Raw genomic sequence first — 23419 nt, forward strand, 5'->3', positions numbered from 1 at the left:
GTGAATTTTCAAAGACACTCCAGTCTGTGCAGTCTAAGCAGCTTTGAAGTTCCATCTTGGCTTCATTTGTCCACTTTTTGACTGTTTTCACTGTAGGCTTTGCACATTTAAGTTCTTGCCTGTACGTCGGTATTAAGTGAATTAAATCCTTCTTTAATTTATTTGCTCTTATTTTGAAATTCACAGCCCTACTTTTATTTAATAAATTAGAAAACACACAGTTTTGCTCTTATGTTTGATTACCCAGGCAGAAGTTATAAGATGGGTACAATTCTTTAAAGAAAACATGAAGGACCAGGCGAAACACATTTAATTTTATTTTAATGGGATTCAAATTAAACGGTCAAGCATTTCAGAAAAGCATTATTATTAAACAAAACATACCAATAAAGCAATTAATGATGGATGTTGTTCATTCATCAGTCATATTAAAAAAACAACAATATTTCACAAATATTTATTATGTAAACTTATGAGCATAACTGTACATATATGCAGTCATACATACCCCATGTCATATTGGAATGAAAGTGTAGGCTACACCTTTTTTATAACCACTAGGTGGTGGTGGCATTTTGGAATGAAAGTGTACAGCTTTTTCATAACCACTAGATGGCGGCATACATTTATAAAATGTGTAAGTTTTTTTCCATTTGCCCCTATACCTATGTATAATGTGCACTATTGACTTTTGACAATTTTGGGGGGGAAAAAATGTCCATTATACACGAGAAATTACGGTAGCTAAAAATGAGGTTTTTACACCCTCCCTGAACGCACCCGAAGCTCAAGACACCAGAGTGTGGTTACTCTCTCCACCACAAGGGCTACCAGAAGTGATTGCAATTGAAAAACACAGCGCGCTACACACTATACATAATGGCGAGCAACGTGTTGGAATATGAGGAGGAGGAGGATTTCGACGTACACGAGCACCCAACTGAACTTGGCATCGTCAAACCGTACGTTTGAGCCCATCAGGAGGTCGGAACAGTGACGATGATGAGCAGCCAAGTAACAGCTGTACAACAGAAAAAGAGAGCGGCAACTGGGTCCATCTGACAGTATGTCAAAAGCATGTCTTTTTATACAGTCAAGGCTTGAAATAATGGCAACCCAATATTTTTTGAGCACGACTATATGTATTAAATATTCATATATGTTTCAGTGATGCGGCACAAGCTTTTACATAGGATGCAGTATTCCTAGATATTGTGTGCCCCTCGCTCGAGTAGCGTTATAACACGCCGCACAGAAAGTCTTTGCCGTGTCTGTTGGCTTGTCATATAGGCACAAGTACAGATGACAGTAATGAAAAGTACTACGTGGGTCTTTTTTTTTCCAACTCCTCAGTGCGTAGTAACCATAAAAGAGTCATAGGTATATCCAAGGAAATCCTCACCACTTGTATGTGCCGCTTCGCCATGGCACCGTGGCGGCTGCGAGATTTAGTTCTCTTGCTGGCAGTTGAGGTCCCGATGGCTGTAGGAAAAATAGTTGGCACCGCAGCTGACGTCACAGCGCTGGATAGAGCCGAAGACCGGAAGGCGCTGGATGCAAATGTGGTTTGTAAAGGGGTTTTAGAGTTATCAAGAAAAAATTTAGAATTTTTGTCCTCTGACCTTTAACTGCTGGATAGGCCAATGATAAAAAATATTATACAATCCATCTGAAAGGTATTCAAAGCGCTTCACATTTTCCATATTTTGTTATGTTAGACCCCCATCTCACTGGCCAGGAGACAAGTTGGCAACCTGATGGTAGTAGGGATGTCTCAGTGACATCTCATGGAGTCTCCTGTTGATTCCTGGAGACTAGCTGGGTTGCCAAGGAGTGACGGAGAATTTGAACGTGATTTGCAAATCATGTTTGACCTATATTTAATTGAATACGCTACAAAGACAAGATATTTAATGTTTAAACTGATAAACTTGATTGTTTTTAGCAAATAATCATTCACTTAGAATTTTATGGCTGCAACACGTTCCAAAAAAGATGGGACAGGGTCATGTTTACCACTGTGTTACATCACCTTTTCTTTTAACAACATTCAATAAATGTTTGGGAACTTAGGACACTAATTGTTGAAGCTTTGTAGGTGGAATTCTTTCCCCTTCTTACTTGATGTACAGTTTCAGCTGTTCAACAGTCCAGGGTCTCCGTTGTCGTATTTTGTTGTCTGGACTGCAGGCAGGCCAGTGTAGTACCCGCACTCTTTTACTAGGAAGCCAGGCCCAGAGAGGCTGGCAGCGTTTCTGGTGTTGTTGATAAATGGCTTTTGCTTTGCATAATAATGTCATGTGTGTGTGTGTGTTCCGGGTTTTGTCTTCCCCCCTGTTTCACACACACCTGCTCCTGTGAGCATCTTCACCACCTGTGCCTCGTTCACCCTAATTACCTATTGTATTTAACCTCATGTCTCATTCCCTCTCGTTGCCAGTTCGTTGTACCTTGTCGTCGCGTTCCAGCATTCCTTGTTTCCACGTCACAGACTCAGTAAGACTTGACCCTGTTCCGATTATCGACCTTGCCTCCTTGCCTCATGTTTTTGGATACTGTTGCCTTTCTTGGATTGCCTGCCTGTGTACCGACCTATGCCCGTCTATTAAACCTCTCTTTTTGGAAACTGTCCATTTGTTTTGGAGTCGTGCATTTTTGGGTCCTATCCTCTGTTCCGTTCATGACAAGTAAAGTTTCAATTTGCACTTACGGACTTACCGAACTGTGTTTACTGACATTGGTTTTCTGAAGTGTTCCTGAGCCCATGTGGTGATATCCTTTACACATTGAACGATCGTTTTTGATGCAGTGCTGCCTGAGGGATCGAAGGTCACAGGCAGTCAATGTTGGTTTTCGGCCTTGCCGCTTACATGCAGTGATTTCTCCAGATTCTCTGAACCTTTTGATGATATTATGGACCGTAGATGATGAAATCCCTAAATTCCTTGCAATTGTACGAGGAACATTGTCCGTAAACTGTTCGACTATTTTCTCACGCACTTGTTCACAAAGAGGTGAACCTCGCCCCATCTTTGCTTGTGAATGACTGAGCAATTCAGGGAAGCTCCTTTTATACCCAATCATGGCAACCACCTGTTCCTAATTAGCCTGTTCACCTGTGGGATGTTTCAAGCAGGTGTTTGATGAGCATTCCTCAACTTTCTCATTCTTTTTTGCCACGTGACCCAGCTTTTTTGGAATGTGTTGCAGCCATAAAATTCTAAGTTAATGATTATTTGCTCAAAATAATAAAGTTGATGAGTTTGAACATTAAATATCTTGTCTTTTTAGTGTAAATATAGGTTGAAGATGATTTGCAAATCATTGTATTCTGTTTTTATTTATGTTTAACACAACGTCCCAACTTCATTGGAATTCAGGTTGTAGAAAAAGCTCAATGTCACATATGTCACAAAACTGCCAAATACCTAAAGAGCGTGAGGCAGATCCTGAATAGTCAGCTGAATGGCAAGAATAAGATCCAGGCCATTAACACCTATGGCCTGCCAGTAATCAGATACCCCACTGGCATCATACCCTGGCCACTGGAAGAGATGCAACCCACTAACATCAAGACAAGAATGCTTGTTACAATGCGCGTAGGGTTCCACCCCAAGTGCAGCATCCTGAGGCTGTACACAAAGCCGAAAGAGGGTGGTGAGGACGAGCGAGTGTCTAGCAGCACTATCCAGGAGGAAACAACAAGTCTCCAAGAATACATGATGGCCCCCAGGGACAAACCACTAAATGAATGCCTCAGGCAACAGAAGCTCAGTAAGGAGAAGGAGCCAGATGGGTTACATGGAGCGGCATAACCAGGTAACAGGAATATTGTACTTAAACATCTGTACGGAATATTGTATTTCAACATCTGTACCAAATATTGACTGGAGATCCCAGAATCAAGATGGCAGACACCACCCAAGGTTGTTGAGAACAACCAAGATCCTGTGGGACTTCCAGATCGAGACTGAGAAACTAGTGGTGGCCAACCAGCCTGACATATTGGTGGTGGGAAAACATCAGAAGACAGCAGTCATGATAGATGTAGCAATCTGGAGTGATAGCAACAACTGGAAAAGGGAACATGAAAATGGAGAAATACCAAGGACTGAAGGAAGTACGAGAGAACATGTGGATGGTGAAGGCATCAGTGGTGCCCATAGTGATCGGGGTAGTAACCCCCAAGCTGGGAGGTTGGCTCCAGCAGATACCAGGAACAACATCCGACATCTCCATCCAGAAGAGCACAATACCGGCAACACCTAAGATCCTGCGCAGAACCCTCAAGTTCCCAGGCCTCTGGTAGAGGACCCGAGCCTGAAGGAGATCCTGCCGGGGTGGGCGAGAAAACATTTTAGGATTTTTAGGATTTATGCACGCGGGTCAGTCAGTCTACTCTCTATATGATGACTTGGGGGTGATAAAAAGAGCAACCATGGCCAACAGAATGCGTTAAGGGAGGAAGAGGAAGTGGATGGTACAAAACAATGTCAGGCTCAGCAAGACAGAATGTACATCAGCTCATTGACACTCGAGACACTCTTTGCTTCACAGCCATGCACTATTGGGTGACAATTTCCTTTTTTTGCACAATTTACTTTCGCTACATCACACCTTTCCAGTCTTGTACCACCTATTCCTGATCTTTTTGCTACTTTTTCGTCTCTCATAATCTTAGTCTTGCTCTTCATTTGGTTTGGAAATCTATACTGCATACACACACACAAATCAAGTTGGCTCTCTGTGAACTTTGTACCCCTCTGCCCCCAGTGTCATGCTTTCCTCACAAGTCTGACATACACAGACGCAAAAATTGACATTTGCGTCTTGGATGATTGACGTCTTGCATTGAAAAGAAACACGCACACAGACACAAACACAGACACACACACACACAGCACATTGGAAGCATTATACGAGGGCTGTCAATTGATTAATATTTTTAATCAGATTAATGACACTTGAATTTTGATTAATTACGATTAGTCACAAGCGACAAATATACCACACATAGTACCATATTTTGTTTTGAGTTGGGATTTTAAACATGTGCTTCGATGAAAAAAAGAGTTCAGCACGCCACTATATGCAAATTACCTTTCGGGATGACTTTTCAAGCAAAATGTGCCGCCAAGCACACCAGTCGGAGTCTTTTATATATATATATACTTATATTCGCAATGGCATAATCATTGACCTGATCACTGACCTGATAGCAACCTGCGCTGCATTTCAGATATCCATCTGCAGTTAGAGTAAAGGAGTGTGTGTTCAAAATAAATTGTCTGAATAATCTGAGTTAATACATGTTTAATGCGATAATGTTTTTGTGTTTAACCACAACTTAAGGTTTTATCTTTGACAGCCCTACATTATATACAGATATTACATATTTTCCACCGCATCATATTTAACTATTTGGAGTTTTACATATTCTCAAACATTTGTATTATTGTTTTGTCTTTAATTATATTTTCAAGTATTTCAATAATTGGCGGCACGGTGAATGACTGGTTAGCACATCTGCCTCACAGTTCTGAGGACCCTGATTCAAATCTACTTTTTTTGTGTATACATTTCATTGTGCATCGGATAAGGATAAATAAAACCTGTCGTAGCTGTTAATTGTCTTTAATTACTTCTCAGTGTGGTTTCTGGCTTGCTTTCATGCTTTTTGTGTGCACATGCAGCGAGGCCGGTTGCTGTGCGAACGTGACTCACAGGCATGGCTGTTATATGTGGTGGTGTGAGGTAAATCGGCATGCTGCATCAGTGTCTCCAGTGTTCTCCCCAATGAGCTATAATTCCTCATTAATAAGATGAGGAATGCCATAGTGTGTTGTGTTTTCCCACTATGCTCACTCCATTTAGCTGATATAATAACAAAAATTGACAGACGAGCTTCATGGGTATTTGTGATTGTATAGGGTAAGGTAAAATTATGTCGAATGTTTTCGATTGTTTTATCCCTTACTCATGATGTTTAACTGCTTCATTTGTTAGGCTCTTTATCAAAAGACTCACTGATAAATCCAACTCATTACTTATTAATACTATAGTTTCCAATTTAACAGAGGAAATCATTATCATTATTATATTATAAAAACTTTACATTGAATAAATGTTGTTTAATGTCTATTCTGTTTTGAGTGGATCCATCAAATTTCTACCACTTAAACTGTTGAGTTGGAACCTACAGTATGTCAGCTGACTTTGAGGTGCAAGGTGGGGTACACCTTGGACTGATCCTAACAGTAACAGGGCTGACATGGACATGCACATATCACAGTATGAACAAATATTGAATATATGAATCACAAGCTATAAATTCCAATCGAATGTCAATGTACACAGTAGGCTATGTGTAACATTTGCAGCCTCAGAATGACATTAGGGGGTTGTTTATTGCATATTTTTTGTTTTGGGTGTCCATTATGATTTTTCTTAGAATTTGTTTTGAGCAAGGTTCATAACAAAAGTGTAACTTGGAATCATGAAGAGTTCTTAAATTGAATTGTTCTTTCTGTGATCGTAAAATTAAGTGTTTTGAGTTTTGCCTAAACCAACCAAAACGTATTCATCAGGGGAAAGAAGTGGAAGTTTAGATTGACCAAGTCAATCTCGGACATAAACTCTATAGAGCATGCATTTGACTTAGTGACTGAAGTTCTCAATTTCCAATTAAAAACTCTTATTCACACATTCTATTTTAAGTCCGTTAGAAGTACCTTTCCTTTTAATGAAAAATTCAATTTTATTTTAAATAATGCTGTCTCCTAACTTGTGCATCAAATGTAGATTTAAATACTATAACTGGAAAAGTTGAAATGTTGATTCGTATTTTGATGTCAAACCCAAAATGTTTTCAGTCCACAGCAAAACTATAGGAAGTGACTTCACATTTACAATATTTTTGGAAGGAAGTGTATCAAAGCAAGTGATATGAGGCAGATTGCAACCCCACCTTTCACTACGATCTTATGGCAGTCGCTGGGCTTCGTAAAAATCATTTGTAATGTCATTACAACTATGAAAATATAATCATGATATAAATCATAATATCGAGCGACAAAAAGATAAACTAACCAAATTTCAGATTAGAATAGTCATTAACATGACATGATATTAACAGTCAATTAAATAATCTATTTCACTTATAAAAGACATACATTTAAGGTCAACTGAGTTCATAAGAAATTATTTTGAGCTAGATCTATTATAAGGTATTCATCTCAAAGTTGTATCGTAGTACAAGCTACTTGTAACAGATCCAGGACACATACATGCTCTCTCATCCTCCTTCATTACCAGCCCAGCTTGCTGCTTCTGTGTGTTGCATGTTTAGAGAGGCAGCTGTGAGTGTGTGTTTGCAAGTGCATTAGTTGCTCCATCTCCATGTGGCACACTAAGCGGGTCAGTGCATCCAGAGATGAGCTAGTGTCCTGTTTATTGACCCGAGGCTGCATGTCTGCATGAGACAGCGGGTGGTGCTGCGGTCTCAAACGAGGGCTTGGCTTCAAGCAGGGTCTTCCTTGATCAAATCGGAGAGGGTTAAATCCCAGCCATATTTGGAACTTGAAAAATAATAAAGTAGTTTATGAGACAAACATAGTTTAAGTGATATGTAATACAAAAAAAGTAGCACTGTCAGCATATTACGAAACACTACCCCAAATGCCATGAGAAATTAACTGAAAACATCTCCTGAAGGGACACACTTGCCAGTTTTCATAAAGCATTGCTAAACAATGTAACTTTTATTAGTGTTGAATAAAATGAATCATTAAGAAGTGAAAACATTGCTTTAGTTTGCAGTCAGTGTGTAGAACTAAGAAGTGAAGCCGTGAAGTTGAAGTGTTCCTGCATACTTAAGAGCACCAAAAGGAAGGGTTGTCATTTAAAGTAACTGAAGAGGAACCGTACACTGTAAAAAGAATCAACTTGTATTGTGGGGCCTAAAACAGCAATATAAGTAAAAAAAACTTTCAAATATAAATTATTGACATTTATGGCAATGATGTTAGCACAACAAAGCAAGCAAAAACAACAAGGCAAATTGTTTTGCAGCAAACAATTTGCCTTGTTGTTTTTACTGATATCTTTAAGTTGGGGTTCAATATAAAGAACAACATTTTTGTAAACTCATTTCTTTCTTGTGGAATGCGGGAAACCAAATTTTCACAAAAGCAAAACTTAGTTGAATAATAATAGTTTAAAATTTCATTGAAATGTTTTGCCTTGAAGTTTTAAGTTCATCAAACTTTTTTTTTTTTTTTACATGGAGTAAATACTGTTTGTCTGTGTGATTTAATATGCTGTTGCTCTAAGTTTGGGTCCCATTGCTTACCTTACGACCAACTACGTCTGGGGTGTCTGCTCTCGGGGCTAAAGAAACATTATTCTGTGACAGATCCATTTAAAAAAACAATCAGTATTATGTATCGGCAATCTAGCGCATCCGAAATGATCCTCCTTTTCCCCCATCCTTTGTCTGTCCTGGTCTCCTCTGCCTGCAGGATGCTTTGGAAGTACTGGCAGAGAACTACGAATTCAGTGAGATCAAGAGTTCATGCCTTGCCTTCAGGAGAGCTGCCTCCGTCTTGAAGAGTCTGCCATGGACTGTGCAGTGTATAGGGGCTACTCAGAGCTTGCCCTGCCTGAGGGAACACACCAAGGCAGTCATGGAGGTATCAGTATTTAGTCATTCAATTACATTACGGACAGGGGGCACATGTGCAAAGAAAGAACACATTTATTTTTCTTGAGGATCTGTTTAAAGGTGAGGCTACAGAATTTCTTTTCACCTTTCGTCATTTTGTGTGACCATGAGAATTTATCCCCACCCGAGAATACAATAATGTAGTCTGGTCTGCCCAATCACTTCAAATGCTTTTCTGTTATGTTTACTGTATGTCGTTAAACTTTAAGGCGCCTTCTCCTTACAACATGAGATCATCTGAAATATTATGCATGTAACTTGTTTACAACAGGTGCTATGACTCTAAACTTAAATTCATCTGAGAGAGTGTTTACATGCCTTGGTAGGTGCTGCTGTTTGTATTACTAACAAAGTTCAAATTCCTAAAATCCCTCAAATGTTAGTGTATGAAATGCAGTGTCTATGAAGTGGGATAATTACGGTTCCTGAGGGCAAAAAATGAGCTGGATATTTGAGTTATTTATTGGTCTTATGTAAAAGAAACACCCAGTAGCAATAGCAGAGAACATTAAATGTCTATTCAGAAAAAGGTATATTGGGAAAACCATTTTAAAGGCATACTGTTAAGTTGAATGTGCACATTTGCAACCCTTTACAAACATGCCAAACTAATTGATTGTGCAAAATGTCAGTGTTGTTTTCAAAGTTTTGTTGCAGCCCACCTGTGCAATAGATAATTACAGTGGAATCTCAATTTAATGGACTAAAGCTGTGGGGGGGCTCATGTGTTACAGCCAATTGTCTTATATTGAAGCACTTTTTTATGACCCAATTACAACCATACAGTACAAAATTATTGTTTTTAACTTTTTCTGTGGCCTACAACACAGTACAGTAAAACATTACTATAAATAAATATAAAAAAGCTTGAATAATTTATCCAAACTTACATCCTCCAGGCAGGATTTGAACCCAGGCCTGCCATTTTTCAAGAGCACAGCAAGGCAATACTCGAGTACATGGCTAAGTTACAGCCTGGCAAATGTAAATTTGTTAAAAAATGTTAAAATGAGGTTCCACTGTATATGTAACCGGTGGCCGACTGGTTAGAGCGTCAGCCTCACAGTTCTGAGGACCCGGGTTCAATCCCCGGCCCCGCCTGTGGGGAGTTTGCATGTTCTCCCCGTGCCTGCGTGGGTTTTCTCCGGGCACTCCGGTCTCCTCCCACATCCCAAAAACATGCATTAATTGGAGACTCTAAATTGCCCATTGGTGTGACTGTGAGTGCGAATGGTTGTTTGTTTGTATATGCCCTGCGATTGGCTGGCAACCAGTTCAGGGTGTACCCTGCCTCCTGCCCGATGACAGCTGGGATAGGCTCCAGCACGCCCGCAACCCTAGTGAGGAGAAGCGGCTCAGAAAATGGATGGATGGATGGATGTTAATTGTTACCACATGTGGCTCTGGTGTTTTCCATCATATGCGTAATGGAGGCACGAGGTTGTTTCAAATACGCAATGGTTAATATTTGTTTTATAGTTAGCTTTCAAGTAAAATCTAACTGGTAGTGGCGATGTACAGCTTGAAGTGCCTTTTCTGAAGAATATTTACTAATTCCAGTATATCAGCCTAACTGCTACTTGTTGTGATGTGAGTGGGGCCACCTGCCGCCATACAGCACTCATATCTCAAGTTTTGGCTTGCAAGTCAAAGCAAAATTTTGGCTGATCAACAGCTCCTATCTCGAAAACGCAAGTCACTCGTATCTCAAGGCACCACTTTAATTGATTTTGTAAGTAAACAACAAGGCACACTAATATTTGTTCCGAAATGTATTTATTTTTGTGATTGCAGCAAGCGTAATTGTTAAAATTATGGTGTCCAAGGTTTGGACTCTATATAACTTTATATATACGTCATACTGTATGTATCGTACGTCAGCTCCTTTGACCACTCTTATTCATCAAAAGTTTGATCTTGCTGCTTTCGAGCAACAAGTATCCTTCCTTTCTTCCCAAATGCAGTCCGACCTTCCTCCCGTGAGTACTCCTTCCGAGCCCGCAGCCTCCAATCCATCCTGCCTCCCGTACAAAGAGCCTCATGTCCCGCCGCCTGAGCCCTACTCCGGGGATTTAGGTGCATGCAACCAATTCCTCCTAAATTGCTCCCTAGTTTTCAATTTACAACCACTGAACAATCCAAGGTAACATTCGTCACTAACCTCCTATGTGGAAAAGCAGCTAAATGGGCAACTGCATTTCACTATTCCCCCACAGCCTTTATGACTGCACGATAATTTTTTTGCCGTGAGCCCCTCTTCCCTCCAGCCGTCTCTTCAACTTTTCCCGCCCTGAGAAAAAGTCTATGGAGGACTATATCCGTGACTCCCTGGCTTCAGGAGTCATTTGGGCTTCTTCTCCAGTAGAGAAGAAAGATGCCACTCTCCGCCCCTGCATCGATTACTGTGGACTCAATGACATCACCGTTAAAAACAAATCTCCACTCCCACTTATTGACCGCTCATTTGAACCCCTCTGTGATGCCCAGATAGTCACCAAAATTGGACCTATGCAATGCCTACCATCTCATCCGTATCAGAGAGGGGGATGAATGGAAAACTGCTTTCAATACCCCTTTGGACACTTCGAATACCTGATCATGCTGTTTGGAATAACCAACGCCCCCGCTGCTTTCCAAACCTTCATTAATGACGTCCTCCGCGATATGTTGAACTGGTTTGTTTTCATCTACTTAGACGAAATTCTAATCATGTCCCTCAAGTCCTCCAACATCTCCTCGAGAACCGCCTCTACATCAAACCTGAAAAATGTGAATTTCACCTCTCCTCCGTACACTTCCTGGGCTATATCATTGCCAAAGGTCAATTATACAACCAGACCCAGCCAAGATCCAAGAACCCGTTAACTGGCCCCCTCCCACCATCCGCAGAGAACCACAACGATTCCTGGGATTCGCCAATTTTTACCGCCGCTTCATCTGCAATTATAGAAAGGTCGCAATTCATCTCACTAGCCTTTACCTCCACCAGCTCTCCTTTTCAGTGGACCCCGGCTGCATCCCAATCCTTCAACCAGCTTAAGACCCTGTACATCACTGCTCCCATCCTACGAAACCCCGACCCCTCCCTCCAGTTCGTGGTGAAGGTTGATGCCTCGGTTCTCCTCCTTAGTTTGGAAGGAGTTCTGTAAAGTGGTGGGCGCAGCAGCCAGCCTGTCTTACGGATACCATCCACAGTCCAATGGCCAGACGACGCGGGCAAATCAGTCCCTGGAGTCGGCCCTTCGCTGTGTTGCCGCACGCAACCCCACCTCCTGGAGCACATTCCGCCCTTGGATAGACTACGCCCACAACTCCCTCATCAGCCCCTCAATGGGTATGTCTCCGTTCATGGCCTGTTACGGTTTCCAACCTACATTATTTAGGGAATAGGAGCATGCGGTGGCGGTTCCCGCAGTAAGGGATCACCTGCAAAGGGTCCAGTCCATTTGGAAGGACGTCAGGGCGGCCTTAACCTGGTCCGCTGAGAGAAATAAATGGCACGGGGACCTTCGTCACTCCCCTACACCTGAGTACAAGGTGGGTCAGACGGTTTGGCTTTCCTCCCGTGACCTCCTACTCCAGACTGAATCCCGTAAACTCACTCCGCTTTATTCCTCCCGATCACTAAAATCATCAATCCCATATCAGTTCAACAAAAATTTCCACAAGCTCTTAAGATTCATCTGACGTTCCATGTGTCACTACTCAAGCCTGTCTCCACCTGCACTCTTACCCCTCTGGCCGTAACCCCTCCGCCCCCCCATGTTATCGACAACCATCCGGCCTTCACAGTTTCGTGCATCCTTGACGTGAGGCCCAGGGGCAGGGGTTACCAGTTCCTTGTGGACTGGGAGGGGTATGGTCCGGAGGAACGCTCCTGGATCTCCCACAAGCTTATTCTCGATGACTCCCTGATTAGAGACTTTTACGCGGCTCACCCTGGGAAGCCGGACAGGACACCAGGAGGTGTCCGTTGAGAGGGGGTTACTGTCATGAGCTGTGCCCTGCAGTTCCCTTGTTGGAGCTTGGGTGGCGCTTTGTGCCCCTCTCGCCCTCTCTCTCTCCCTCTCACTCTCTCTTCCCAGTAATCAGCACCACCTTGGCCGCGCACCTGTTGTCATCATCACCTGCATTTAAGCCTGCCAGATCAAAGACTCCACTGCCAGAGTATTAACGCTCACCCGTGGTACACTGGCTCGCAACTTACACGTACGCTACGCCAGTTCTCGCAATATTTCTGACATCCATGTTCTTCCTTGTCCTCAGTGCTCCTTCCGTGTTCCCCGCCTTGCTGACCTCTTCCACCAAACCACCAAGCCATCCACCTGCTCACGCCACTGCCTGCTGCACGCTCACTGTCTCTCAGTACGCTTAAAGGATCCACCTCCGAATCTCCTCTCAATAAACCATTCTCCACAAACCTCTTCAGCCTCCGCCTGGTTCTGGGTCCAGTTAAAATTAACACCATGGTATTGTGACAACAACATCATTATTTCAGTATAGTATATATTTTTTTGACTTTTTTGTTGGTGTGCAGTGAAAATTTTCTAATGTTAAATGTGTGCCTTGGTTCAATACAGGTTGGGAAACATTGGTTTCGGTGAAACATGCTGTGCACACACATTAACATTTTAATCACCGTTTATCAGTATACTGTAAACTCTTTCATCCCTACATGGAACTTAGCATGTTTTGTGTACTAGGCCGTTAACTGGGGGCCGTGTGGACAATTGCTGTCATATTAGAATGTCAGGTGGCTAGCCCTTTTTTCTTAAAATACCAGACAAGGTGAAAATATCATTCTTGCTTGTATCATCAAATAAACTGACTGACTGGTTTATCTGTGCCACTATTAATTCAGCCTTTCAAAATATCAAAAAGTTTCCAGCCAAGCACTGTAACAAAACTTTTTACATGTACAGGCGGGCATTACATAGGTTTTGACCATTTTTGGCGTGAAAAAAAGTAATATTGGGTCACTTGGGCATCATTCCCTCCTCTTGCTTGACTAGATAATGTCAGGATGTCAGGCAAATTACTGCAACTGCGCTCTTTATAAAAGGCCTTGTCTGAGAATGTAAGGTTAGTTGACACGTTAAACTTTCAGCATACAGTCCGTCTTTTGGTGCATGTTTCAAAAACTGTCAGATCTGTCAGCTTTGAGGTGGAATGACTAAAGAAAATAACATGACTGTACCACAAAAGACCAAATTAAAGAAGCAATGAATGACGTCTTCTCTTTATAACATTCAGATGCTCAACCACCACAACTGTTTATTTTCTCTTTGAGCAGATCGCTCATAGATAAAAACAAGAAAATGACATGACACATAAAACAAAGTGAAAGCAGACAGAGTGAAAACAAAATGCTTGATATAGTTGTGAACATTGGAGCGACACTCACACAGCAGTGACTGAAGATAAAAACCTACTGATGTGAAGGTCTGAGGCAGTTTGTGATGAATAGTAAGTTCTTGTGTGTGTTGTGTGTGTGTGTGTGTGTGTGCGTGCGTGTGTGTTCGCACGCGTGTGTGTGTGTAAGTGAAAGGAATATGTAGTCAAGGTGAAGGATGGCAGGTGGATGTATGCTGCTCACTCTTGTAATGTACGGTTTAGATGAGGGGTCTAAATCTCATTGTTGTTGCAGGCCGCATTGAAGGTACACAGTAGTTTCCCTCAGATGGCCATTATGAATGTGGAAACATATAAATGAATAACCACCTCATCATATCATTACATATACAGTGGAACCTCAGTTTTTGTATGCCCTTGTTTTCGGATGATTGTTTTTTTTCGGTGAAATTTTGTCTCAATTTTCGGACATCCACTTGGTTTTGTATGGTTGGAAATGGTCCAAATGTCACTCCTAACTTTTTTATTTTTAAATTATTGCCATTTTCAACATTATTAAAAGTATAGACATTTTAAAATTTGGATCCAGAAGAACATGAAATAAATGCACATGATTTACTTACGTGGGCCATCATTTCAGCACTGCAATGCAGCAACTTTCCAGCACCAGAATGGACTGTACCATCTTTAGGGTAGGAGTCATGGAAATGTCTTTTTAGACTTAGCGATGACAGTAGAACATAAACTACTACAGTCTTATTTTTATTCTGATGTGCACAAAAATGTAATGAGTTCTTAGAATGCATACTGTATCCATGACCCAACTTTCCACAACATTTCAATGAAACCAGTGCTGTACTTTTTGTGTAAGACACGAGCCAAACAATTCCTCAAGAAAAGCTTCTGGAAAATGTTTTTGGGGGTTTACTTCCCATTCATTAGTCACTGTTGCAGGAAAGTAACCAGTCTCTGAATGCACCAAAACAAGTACTGAACTGAAATCCCTTGAGAACCTACCCTGCTAGGCTAGATACAAAAAAAAAGAGACAGTACAGTAGGAATTAGATGATTGGAAAGACAATCGCAAACGCAAAATAGGAGTATATGATAAATTACAGTAAAATAAGTGTTCATGGTTAAAACAACAATTATTGTGGTCATCTTGTGTTTTTCAGGAGATCCTCCAATGTGGCCATGCATTTGAAGTTGAGAGAGCCCTCTCGAGTGAGAGGTATCAGACCTTAAAGGTCAGTGGATGAAAATTAAGTACATTTTCATCAACACAGCCTGTCTTTGCTTTCTCAATTGAGGTGCTTTGGAACTACTTTGGAAGTGATTTGCATTTTGCCCTCTCTAAAGGCCATCCGTATAGCTTTTCAAAACTCCGACAACTAAACCCTTCTTAAAAGAACTGTCATGTAAGAGCTTCTTAATGAAGCCCTTTCCTCATTTCCTGACAGCTGTTCACAAGTGTGTTTGGGGTTGGACCGAAGACGGCAGAGAAATGGTACCGCAGGGGGCTGCGCTCATTTTGTGACATTCTGGCAGAGCCCAGCATTCAGCTCAACCGGATGCAGCAGAGTGGTACGTCAACATCTCATCATCTGTACTTTTCCATTCCACTGATTATAGAATGTAAAATCCACCTGGAGTTAGGAGCCAAGAGTATGTGTCATAGACCAAATTGTTGGACTCATCCTGGAGTCTGCATGCCACTTTTTTTTTTTTTTTTTTTTTACCACCAATAGGCTCATATTACGTGTAGGGGGGTGTTATACTGAGAGATGACAACAACAGGGAATCTACAGTAAAAAGAAAATTATGTAAACAACAGGGATATTTTTTAGCAAACCTCAATGGTGACTGTGAAAGGGAATGCTTGCTGTGAAATTTCAAACCACTGAGCGTTTAGAAATCAGTAGGAGAGCAGCTGGGGCATTTATTTTTTATTGCTTGTTTTACTCATGGAAGAAGACTGTCCTTTGTATTGCAAAGGGTTGGATAGAGTATATCTGTAAAGAGTATAAAAATTTAAGATCCTGTCTCAATATCTCCCGACTCGTACTACTACAATCACATACTAACTGTGCGGATACTGTCTCTGTGGGTAATAAGGTAAATAATACAATGAAACATGAAGTAACAACATTACAGTTTCTTTTCACAACAGCATTTTCCATTCTATCGGTTTTACTAGCCCAATTACACCCAATACAAATTAGCCAATGACAAATATCTTAAGAAATACTTTTCAGGTTAAAAGATAAGGTACCACAATCAGAAAATGTAGGTACTGTATTTGTCTACTTGTGTTAGCAAGAGCTGTTATCCCACGTTAGTACACTTCCTAAAAAAAAAAAAAAAAAAAAACCTAATGTTTGCGGGCTAGGCAGCAGAATAATTTAAAATGATGCATTTTCTTGAGGAATTTTGAGAAGGTGTTGAATTTTAAGCAGTGAGGCGACACTAATAAGGCTACCTGAGGGACAGAGGAGAACAAACTGTGGATGACCTGTAGTTGGAACTCTCAAGGTTTTTCAACACAGGGATGACTGTGCAATATTGATACCACATGATGTGCTGTAACACATTTTCCACCTTGCTTAACCTATCACAGCAGTGTTGCCAACAATAGTCGCTTGTCGCTATATTTAGTGACTTTTCACACACCCCTCGTGACAAGCAACAAATCTAGCAACTGTTTTCTGTGTTATTGGAGATTTTTAGAGAATTGGAAACTCCCTTCCAGGCTGATTTTAGTAACCCTCACCCTCAAAAACATCACATTGTACTCTGCTTACCAATCAACTGACCCTAAAAAGACAATATGCAGTTTTGAAACTGCTAGCAATGTTTTAATTTAGCCAAATTTCAGTTCTAATTCCTTCTTTTTCAGTTTTGTTGCTAACCAGAGTTAAATAATCAGGCCAAGAAACTATAAATCTACTCTGTGAGAGGCTGAGTTACATCCCTGCGAGCCTCCGTGTGCACGGTGGGCATGTGCAAATGATTGACAGACTATTCGGTCACGGCTCCTGTCACTACACTCTCTGATTCGTTATTCTTGTCCCGTTGTCCCCAAAATCCATCCATCCATCAATTTTATGAGCCGCTTATCCTCACAAGGGTCGCGGGAGTGCTGGAGCCTATCCCAGCTATCATCGGGCAGGAGGCAGGGTACACCCTGAACTGGTCGCCAGCCAATCGCCGGGCACATACAAACAAACAACCATCCGCAATCACATTCACACCTATGGGCAATTTAAAGACTTCAATTAACTTACCATGCATGTTTTTGGGATGTGGGAGGAAACTGGAGTGCCCGGAGAAAACCCACGGATTGAACCCCGGTCCTCAGAACTGTGAGGCAGACACCCTAACCATGCCGCCTGTCCCCAAAATAATTATTTAAATTAAATTACAGGCATTAACGAGGGGTAAATTTTCAAAAGATGATTTGACTAATTTTCTACTGTCAGGTCATGAAGACATTTTCAACATATATGACAACAAGTATTTGTTTGTTTGTTTGAAACTCTACCTTTAACGATAATTATTTTATGGGTTTAAAAATACAATTTCAGACATACACCCATTTGTATACCAGTGATTCTGTTCAGTTTTGCAGGGAGCTGGAGCCTCACCCAGCCAGACTTAACCATGGATTCGTCACCAGTCACTCATAGGGCATACTGTATCAAGTCAGACCGTCATTCACACTCACATTCGCACCGTCATTGAGAGGCATCTGAACCCACGCTGCCTGCACAGTCGGGCGAGTAAACAACTATACCATCCGTGATTCATAGCTCAGTTACTATTAGAAAATATTGGTTCCCTATGGGAACTAGGATCAGCTTTCTTGCACCTTCACACGTTTACTATCTTTTAAGAACATGGCAAAAATCCAGTATAGCTTGTTATAGATTACAAAGGTTAGAAAAAACTGAATGAGGACCATTGTTAGTATGTAACATCTTTTAGCAATCATTGTGGTAAGATGTGATTTATTCATTATTTTCTGCAAATGAAAAAAGGCATCCTGTTGTCACAAACCTCTGAACTTTTGAGAAGAGGTAGATTGATAGATTCAGATTCAGAAAACTTTATTTACCCCTGTGGGGCATTTACTGTAGGTCTCTAATTTCAGAGCTAAATCACAATTTTCAACATTGTAGGTTGGGATTAAAACCTTTTTACGATGCACATTTTGATTCTCTTTGGCTCTTTTGCTGCTCACAATGCAGCTGGATGCATGAAATGGAGCGCTGCAGGAAGTAGTAAACCAAAACATCAGATTAAAAAGATCACACTTCCCAAATTACTGTACTGATAGACAAATCCATCATTCTCAAAACTGTAATGACTGCTCTGTGCAGACAAATAATGGCATTTTTGACATAAAAAGATGTCTGAACTCTATCAGGTGTGAATGTGTGCGTGAATTGTTGTTCGTTTATATGTGCCCTGCGATTGGATGGCAACCAGTTCAAGGTCCCACCTCTCGCCCGAAGTTAGCTGGGATAGGGTCCAGCACGCCCGCGACCCTTGTGAGGATAAAGCGGTCCAGAAAATGGATGGATGGATGAACTCTATCATTACGCTACATTATCCATGTAAAGGGGTAGAACAATGGCTCATATGACCAGGCATATTTATAATTATGTTAGAAATGGGTGGTTTATGTTCTTCATACAGTTAATGGTTTCCATGCAACAGTGTGACAAAAACAAAACTAATAGTTGAGATGGATTAAACCAAAATGACATCGGTTTATCATTTACTGACGTGCACCAGTAGTTGCCTTCGAGCACAACATATCATATTGTATCTCCCTTTTAATTCACACTGACTCTCCACTTCCCCAGAGCAACTGGGTGTGATTGATGGCTGGCTCCCAGACTAATAACCACATGTTTTTCCCCCCCCACAGGCTTTCTGCATTATGGAGACATCACAAGGGTTGTCACTAAAGCGGAGGCTCAAGCCCTGGGGAACATTATTGACGAAGCTGTCCATTTGATCACATCGGACGCTGTCATAGCACTGACAGGTGGCTTCCGCAGGTAGAAGACTTGTCTCGTCCTCTCTTTGTTGATGGGTGGTTGAAACAGAATAACTATTCCTCTTTTGTGCTATTGTTCTACTGACGTCGCTTATGCTGATGGGCACGCGAAATATCCCTCAAGATCTGCTTCATTTTCTAAGGAGCTACTTCATGTTGCTAAGTGCTCACACAGTATGTGTCAAATTGGGTGTATGTGAGTAGTTTTAGTACAGTACAATGACACATTGAAGGCTGAACAATATCCACTCCATGATGGTGGTCAAACCCAGATTTGTTTGGATTTAAATTTTTAATGAAACTAGTATGACAAGTATGACATAAGGAGCAAAATATAATCATAGACTGTATTTACTGTAATATGATATTTAAAAAAATAGCCAGGCCTAGAGGTGGGGCTCATACATTTACTGTAATATGATATTCTAAGCGGCACGGTGGGAGACTGGTTAGCACATCCGCCTCACTGTTGTGAGGACCCAGGTTCAAATCGCCTATGTGGAGTTTGCATGTTCCCCCCATGCCTGCGTGGTTTTCTCCAGGTACGCTGGTTTCCTCCCACATCCTAAAAACATGCATGGTAGGTTAATTGAAGACTCTAAATTGCCCGTAGGTGTGAATGTGAGTGTGAGTGGTTGTTTGTTTATATGTGCACTGCGACCAGTTCAGGGTGCACCCCGCCTTTCGCCTGAAGATAGCGAGGATAGGCTGCAGCACGCCCTCGACCCTAGTGAGAATGAATGATATTTTAAGTACAATGACAACCTTCTCAAAGATCATACAGTCATACAAGTGAAAATATTTGTTGACCACTGTTAATGTTAAGACAATAAGATTCATAGTGTTACTTTAAATACGGAGGTGATATGTGTTGCAGACACATCCTGGGCTGAACAGGGACAAAAAAAATCAGCCCTGGCCTTTTTGGCTGAGACTGGCCCCACGTTTTTAGCAGAGCACAACCAACTCATAATTTTTGTTTGAATTCCCCGAAAAAAATGTATTTTACTATTTTCCTGAACCCAACTCTCTAATAGTTATTATTGTAGTAAGGTGTATATATGTTATGTAGTACGAATATGTAGTCTCTCTTCTCCACTGCTACCTCAACAGCCAGGCTTGACTATACAGGATGAGAGGGAGAGAGAATTACCATTTCTAAAGGGGTAAATTGAAAACCTAATTTAAAAAAAACTGCAACAATCTGAACCATTCAAACACTATAACATGGGACTATCCCGGTAATGCTTGCTGTTCCATCGTATTTCATTAGGTTCTGTCTATTCAGCTCTATTCAGTAACTTAAAACTTAAATATGTGAGTTCTGTCGCCCCTTTGGCCGCAATTCATTATTGCAACAACAGAAACCGTCGCTTCGACATGAAGATGATGGCCCCTTCTATGTGATAATTCAACAACAGTCTACAACATTTTGTTTCTGTTTTGAAGGGCAGCCAGTGGGGAAAAAGATTCTTCAGATTCTTGCTTTTTGGGAAGAAGCTATTGTTGTACATTCACTATTATTGCTGCGTTTGCATTGCTCGGACGTTACTTTGTTTATTTTACGTCAGGTACCTTTTTGAGCAGCTAAGAGGGGCTCTGCAAGAAGCGGAAGACGGCTGTTATTGTTTTCTTTTATCATCAAACCCTGTCCTGTCTGCATTTGTAACGAAGATATCAAACAGAAACATCTCAGGCATTACAATGCACACTGAGTGAGTCATTTTGTTTTATTGCTGCATTTATTATTTGTTGTTCGGTGTGTGGATTTTATGTCAGGCACCTTGTTGGGCAGTTCAGGGGTCCTTGGAAAGAGTTTTTGTTCGTTCGCTCTAATTATTATTGTTTTTATTGTTTTCTTTTACACAGTAATTGTTGTATGATTATTTTCTGCTCCAGAAACCCAAAATAATACGTTTAGTGAGCTTTCCACAAAAGGGGCCATGCTCCACCCACTGCATGCTAAAATGCATTATTTCCGCTACGTCATTTTTGTTGCGCCACCAAGTGGTCCAGCGTGGAAATGAATTGGTCATACACTAAATATATATAAAAAAATCAAATATTGAAACATACAGCAAGATGTCAGACGAGCTCATCGGCTTACTCAGCATTTTGTCATCTCCTCTAGTAGTGGATTGAGTGAAAATTACTTTTTTTTTTTTAGTTACAGTTCTTTTGCTTTCGGCTTGTCCCGTTAAGGGTCACCACAGCCTGTCATCCTTTTCCATGTAAGCCTATCTCCTGCATCCTCCTGTCTAGCACCAACTGCCCTCATGTCTTCCCTCACGACATCCATCAACCTTCTCATTGGTCTTCCTCTAGCTCTCTTGCTTGGCAGCTCCATCCTCATCATCCTTCTATCAATATACTCACTCTCTCTCCTCTGGATGTGTCCAAACCATCGAAGTCTGCTCTCCCTAACTTTGTCTCCAAAACATCTAACCTTGGTTGCCCCTCTGATGAGCTCATTTCTAATCCTATGATGAGCTCATTTCTAATCTTCCTTTCTCTAGCTCTACAAACACACAATGTAGCTCCTTCTGACCGTCTCTGTACTTTTCAACAACATCCTCAAGTCTGTGGCACTCTTTCTAGGCATGAAACCATACTGTTGCTCGCACTGTAGCCTCCACTACTCTTTCCCATAACTTCATTGTGTGGCTCATCAACTTTATTCCTCTATAGTTCCCACAGCTCTGCACATCAACTTTGTTCTTAAAAATGGGCAACAGCCCACTTTTCCTCCATTCCTCAGGCATCTTCTCACCCGCTAGAATGCTGTTGAACAAGCTGGTCAAAACCTCCACAGCCACCTCTCCTAGATGGTTCCAGAACCACCACAGGAATGTCATCATGACCAACTGCCTTTCCATTTTTCATCCTCTTGAATGCCTTTCTAACTTCCCCCTTATTAAGCACTTCCTGTTCCACCACACTTGCCTCTTCTACTCTCCCTTCTCTCTCATTTTCCTCATTCATCAACTCCTCAAAGTATTCTTTCCATCTGTCCAGCACACTACTGGCACCAGTCAACACATTCCCATCTCTATCCTTAATCACCCTAACCTGCTGCACATCCTTCCCATCTCTATCCCTCTGTCTGGCCTACCTGTATAGATCCGTTTCTCCTTATTTAGTGTCCAACCTGGCATACATGTCATCATATGCCTCTTGTTTGGCCTTTGCCACCTCTACCTTTGCCCTGTGTTACATCTCAATGTCCCACTTCTTCTGAGCTACCCTTTTTCCTTGTATGATTTCCTGTACTGTGAGGTTCCACCACCAAGTCTCCTTCTCTCCTTTGCTGCTAGAAGATACACCAAGTACTCTCCTGGCTGTTTCTCTGATCACTTTGGCTGCAGCGGTCCAGTCTTCTGGAAGCTCCTCCTGTCCACCGAGAGCTTGTCTCAGCTCTTCTCGAAAAGCCGCACAACACTCTTCCTTTCTCGGCTTCCACCACATAGTTGTCTGCTCTGCCTTTGTCTTCTTAATCTTCCTCCCCACCACCAGAGTCATCTTACACACCACCATTCTTTGCTGGCTCCCCACATTCTCCCTACCACTACCTTACAGTTGGTAACCTCCTTCAGATTATATTGTCTGCACCAGATGTAATCCACATGCGTGCTTCTACTTGCGCTCTTGGAGGTCACCCTATGGGCGGCACGGTGGCCGACTGGTTAGAGCGTCAGCCTCACAGTTCTGAGGTGCGGGGTTCAATCCCCGTCCCCGCCTGTGTGGAGTTTGCATGTTCTCCCCGTGCCTGCGTGGGTTTTCTCCGGGCACTCCGGTTTCCTCCCACATCCCAAAAACATGCATTAATTGGAGACTCTAAATTGCCCGTAGGCATGACTGTGAGTGCGAATGGTTGTTAGTTTCTATGTGCCCTGCGATTGGCTGGCAACCAGTTCAGGGTGTACCCCGCCTCCTGCCCGATGACAGCTGGGATAGGCTCCAGCACGCCCGCGACCCTAGTGAGGAGAAGCGGCTCAGAAAATGGATGGATGGATGGAGGTCACCCTATGTTCCTGCCTCTTCTGGAAAAAGGTGTTCACTACAGCCATTTCCTTCCTTTTTGCAAAGTCTACCACAATCTGTCCCTCCAAGTTCCTTTCCTGGATGCCGTACTCATCCATCACTTCTTCATCACCCCTGTTTCCTTCACCAACACGTCCATTATAATCTGCACCAATCACCACTCTCTCTCTCTATCTGAGATGATCAGAACTACTTCGTCTAGCTCCTTCCAGAATTTCTCTTTCACCTCTAGGTCACAT

The 23419-nt window shown here is 41.8% G+C and overlaps 1 protein-coding gene across 2 annotated transcripts in view; it reads left to right on the forward strand.

The window, feature by feature from the left end:
* The window catches only part of dntt (deoxynucleotidyltransferase, terminal), a 134055-nt gene that overhangs the window by 15866 nt on the left and 94770 nt on the right, over positions 1-23419 (forward strand). For both annotated transcript variants that reach the window (XM_061790168.1, XM_061790169.1), the window contains exons 4-7: positions 8520-8690; positions 15250-15321; positions 15535-15658; positions 19008-19140. In XM_061790168.1, coding sequence (XP_061646152.1) covers positions 8520-8690; positions 15250-15321; positions 15535-15658; positions 19008-19140 — 500 coding nt within the window. The remainder of the gene's footprint in view (positions 1-8519; positions 8691-15249; positions 15322-15534; positions 15659-19007; positions 19141-23419) is intronic.

The sequence above is a fragment of the Phyllopteryx taeniolatus genome, chromosome 11 (assembly GCF_024500385.1).
Source record: "Phyllopteryx taeniolatus isolate TA_2022b chromosome 11, UOR_Ptae_1.2, whole genome shotgun sequence".
NCBI classification, from domain to species: Eukaryota; Metazoa; Chordata; class Actinopteri; order Syngnathiformes; family Syngnathidae; genus Phyllopteryx; species Phyllopteryx taeniolatus.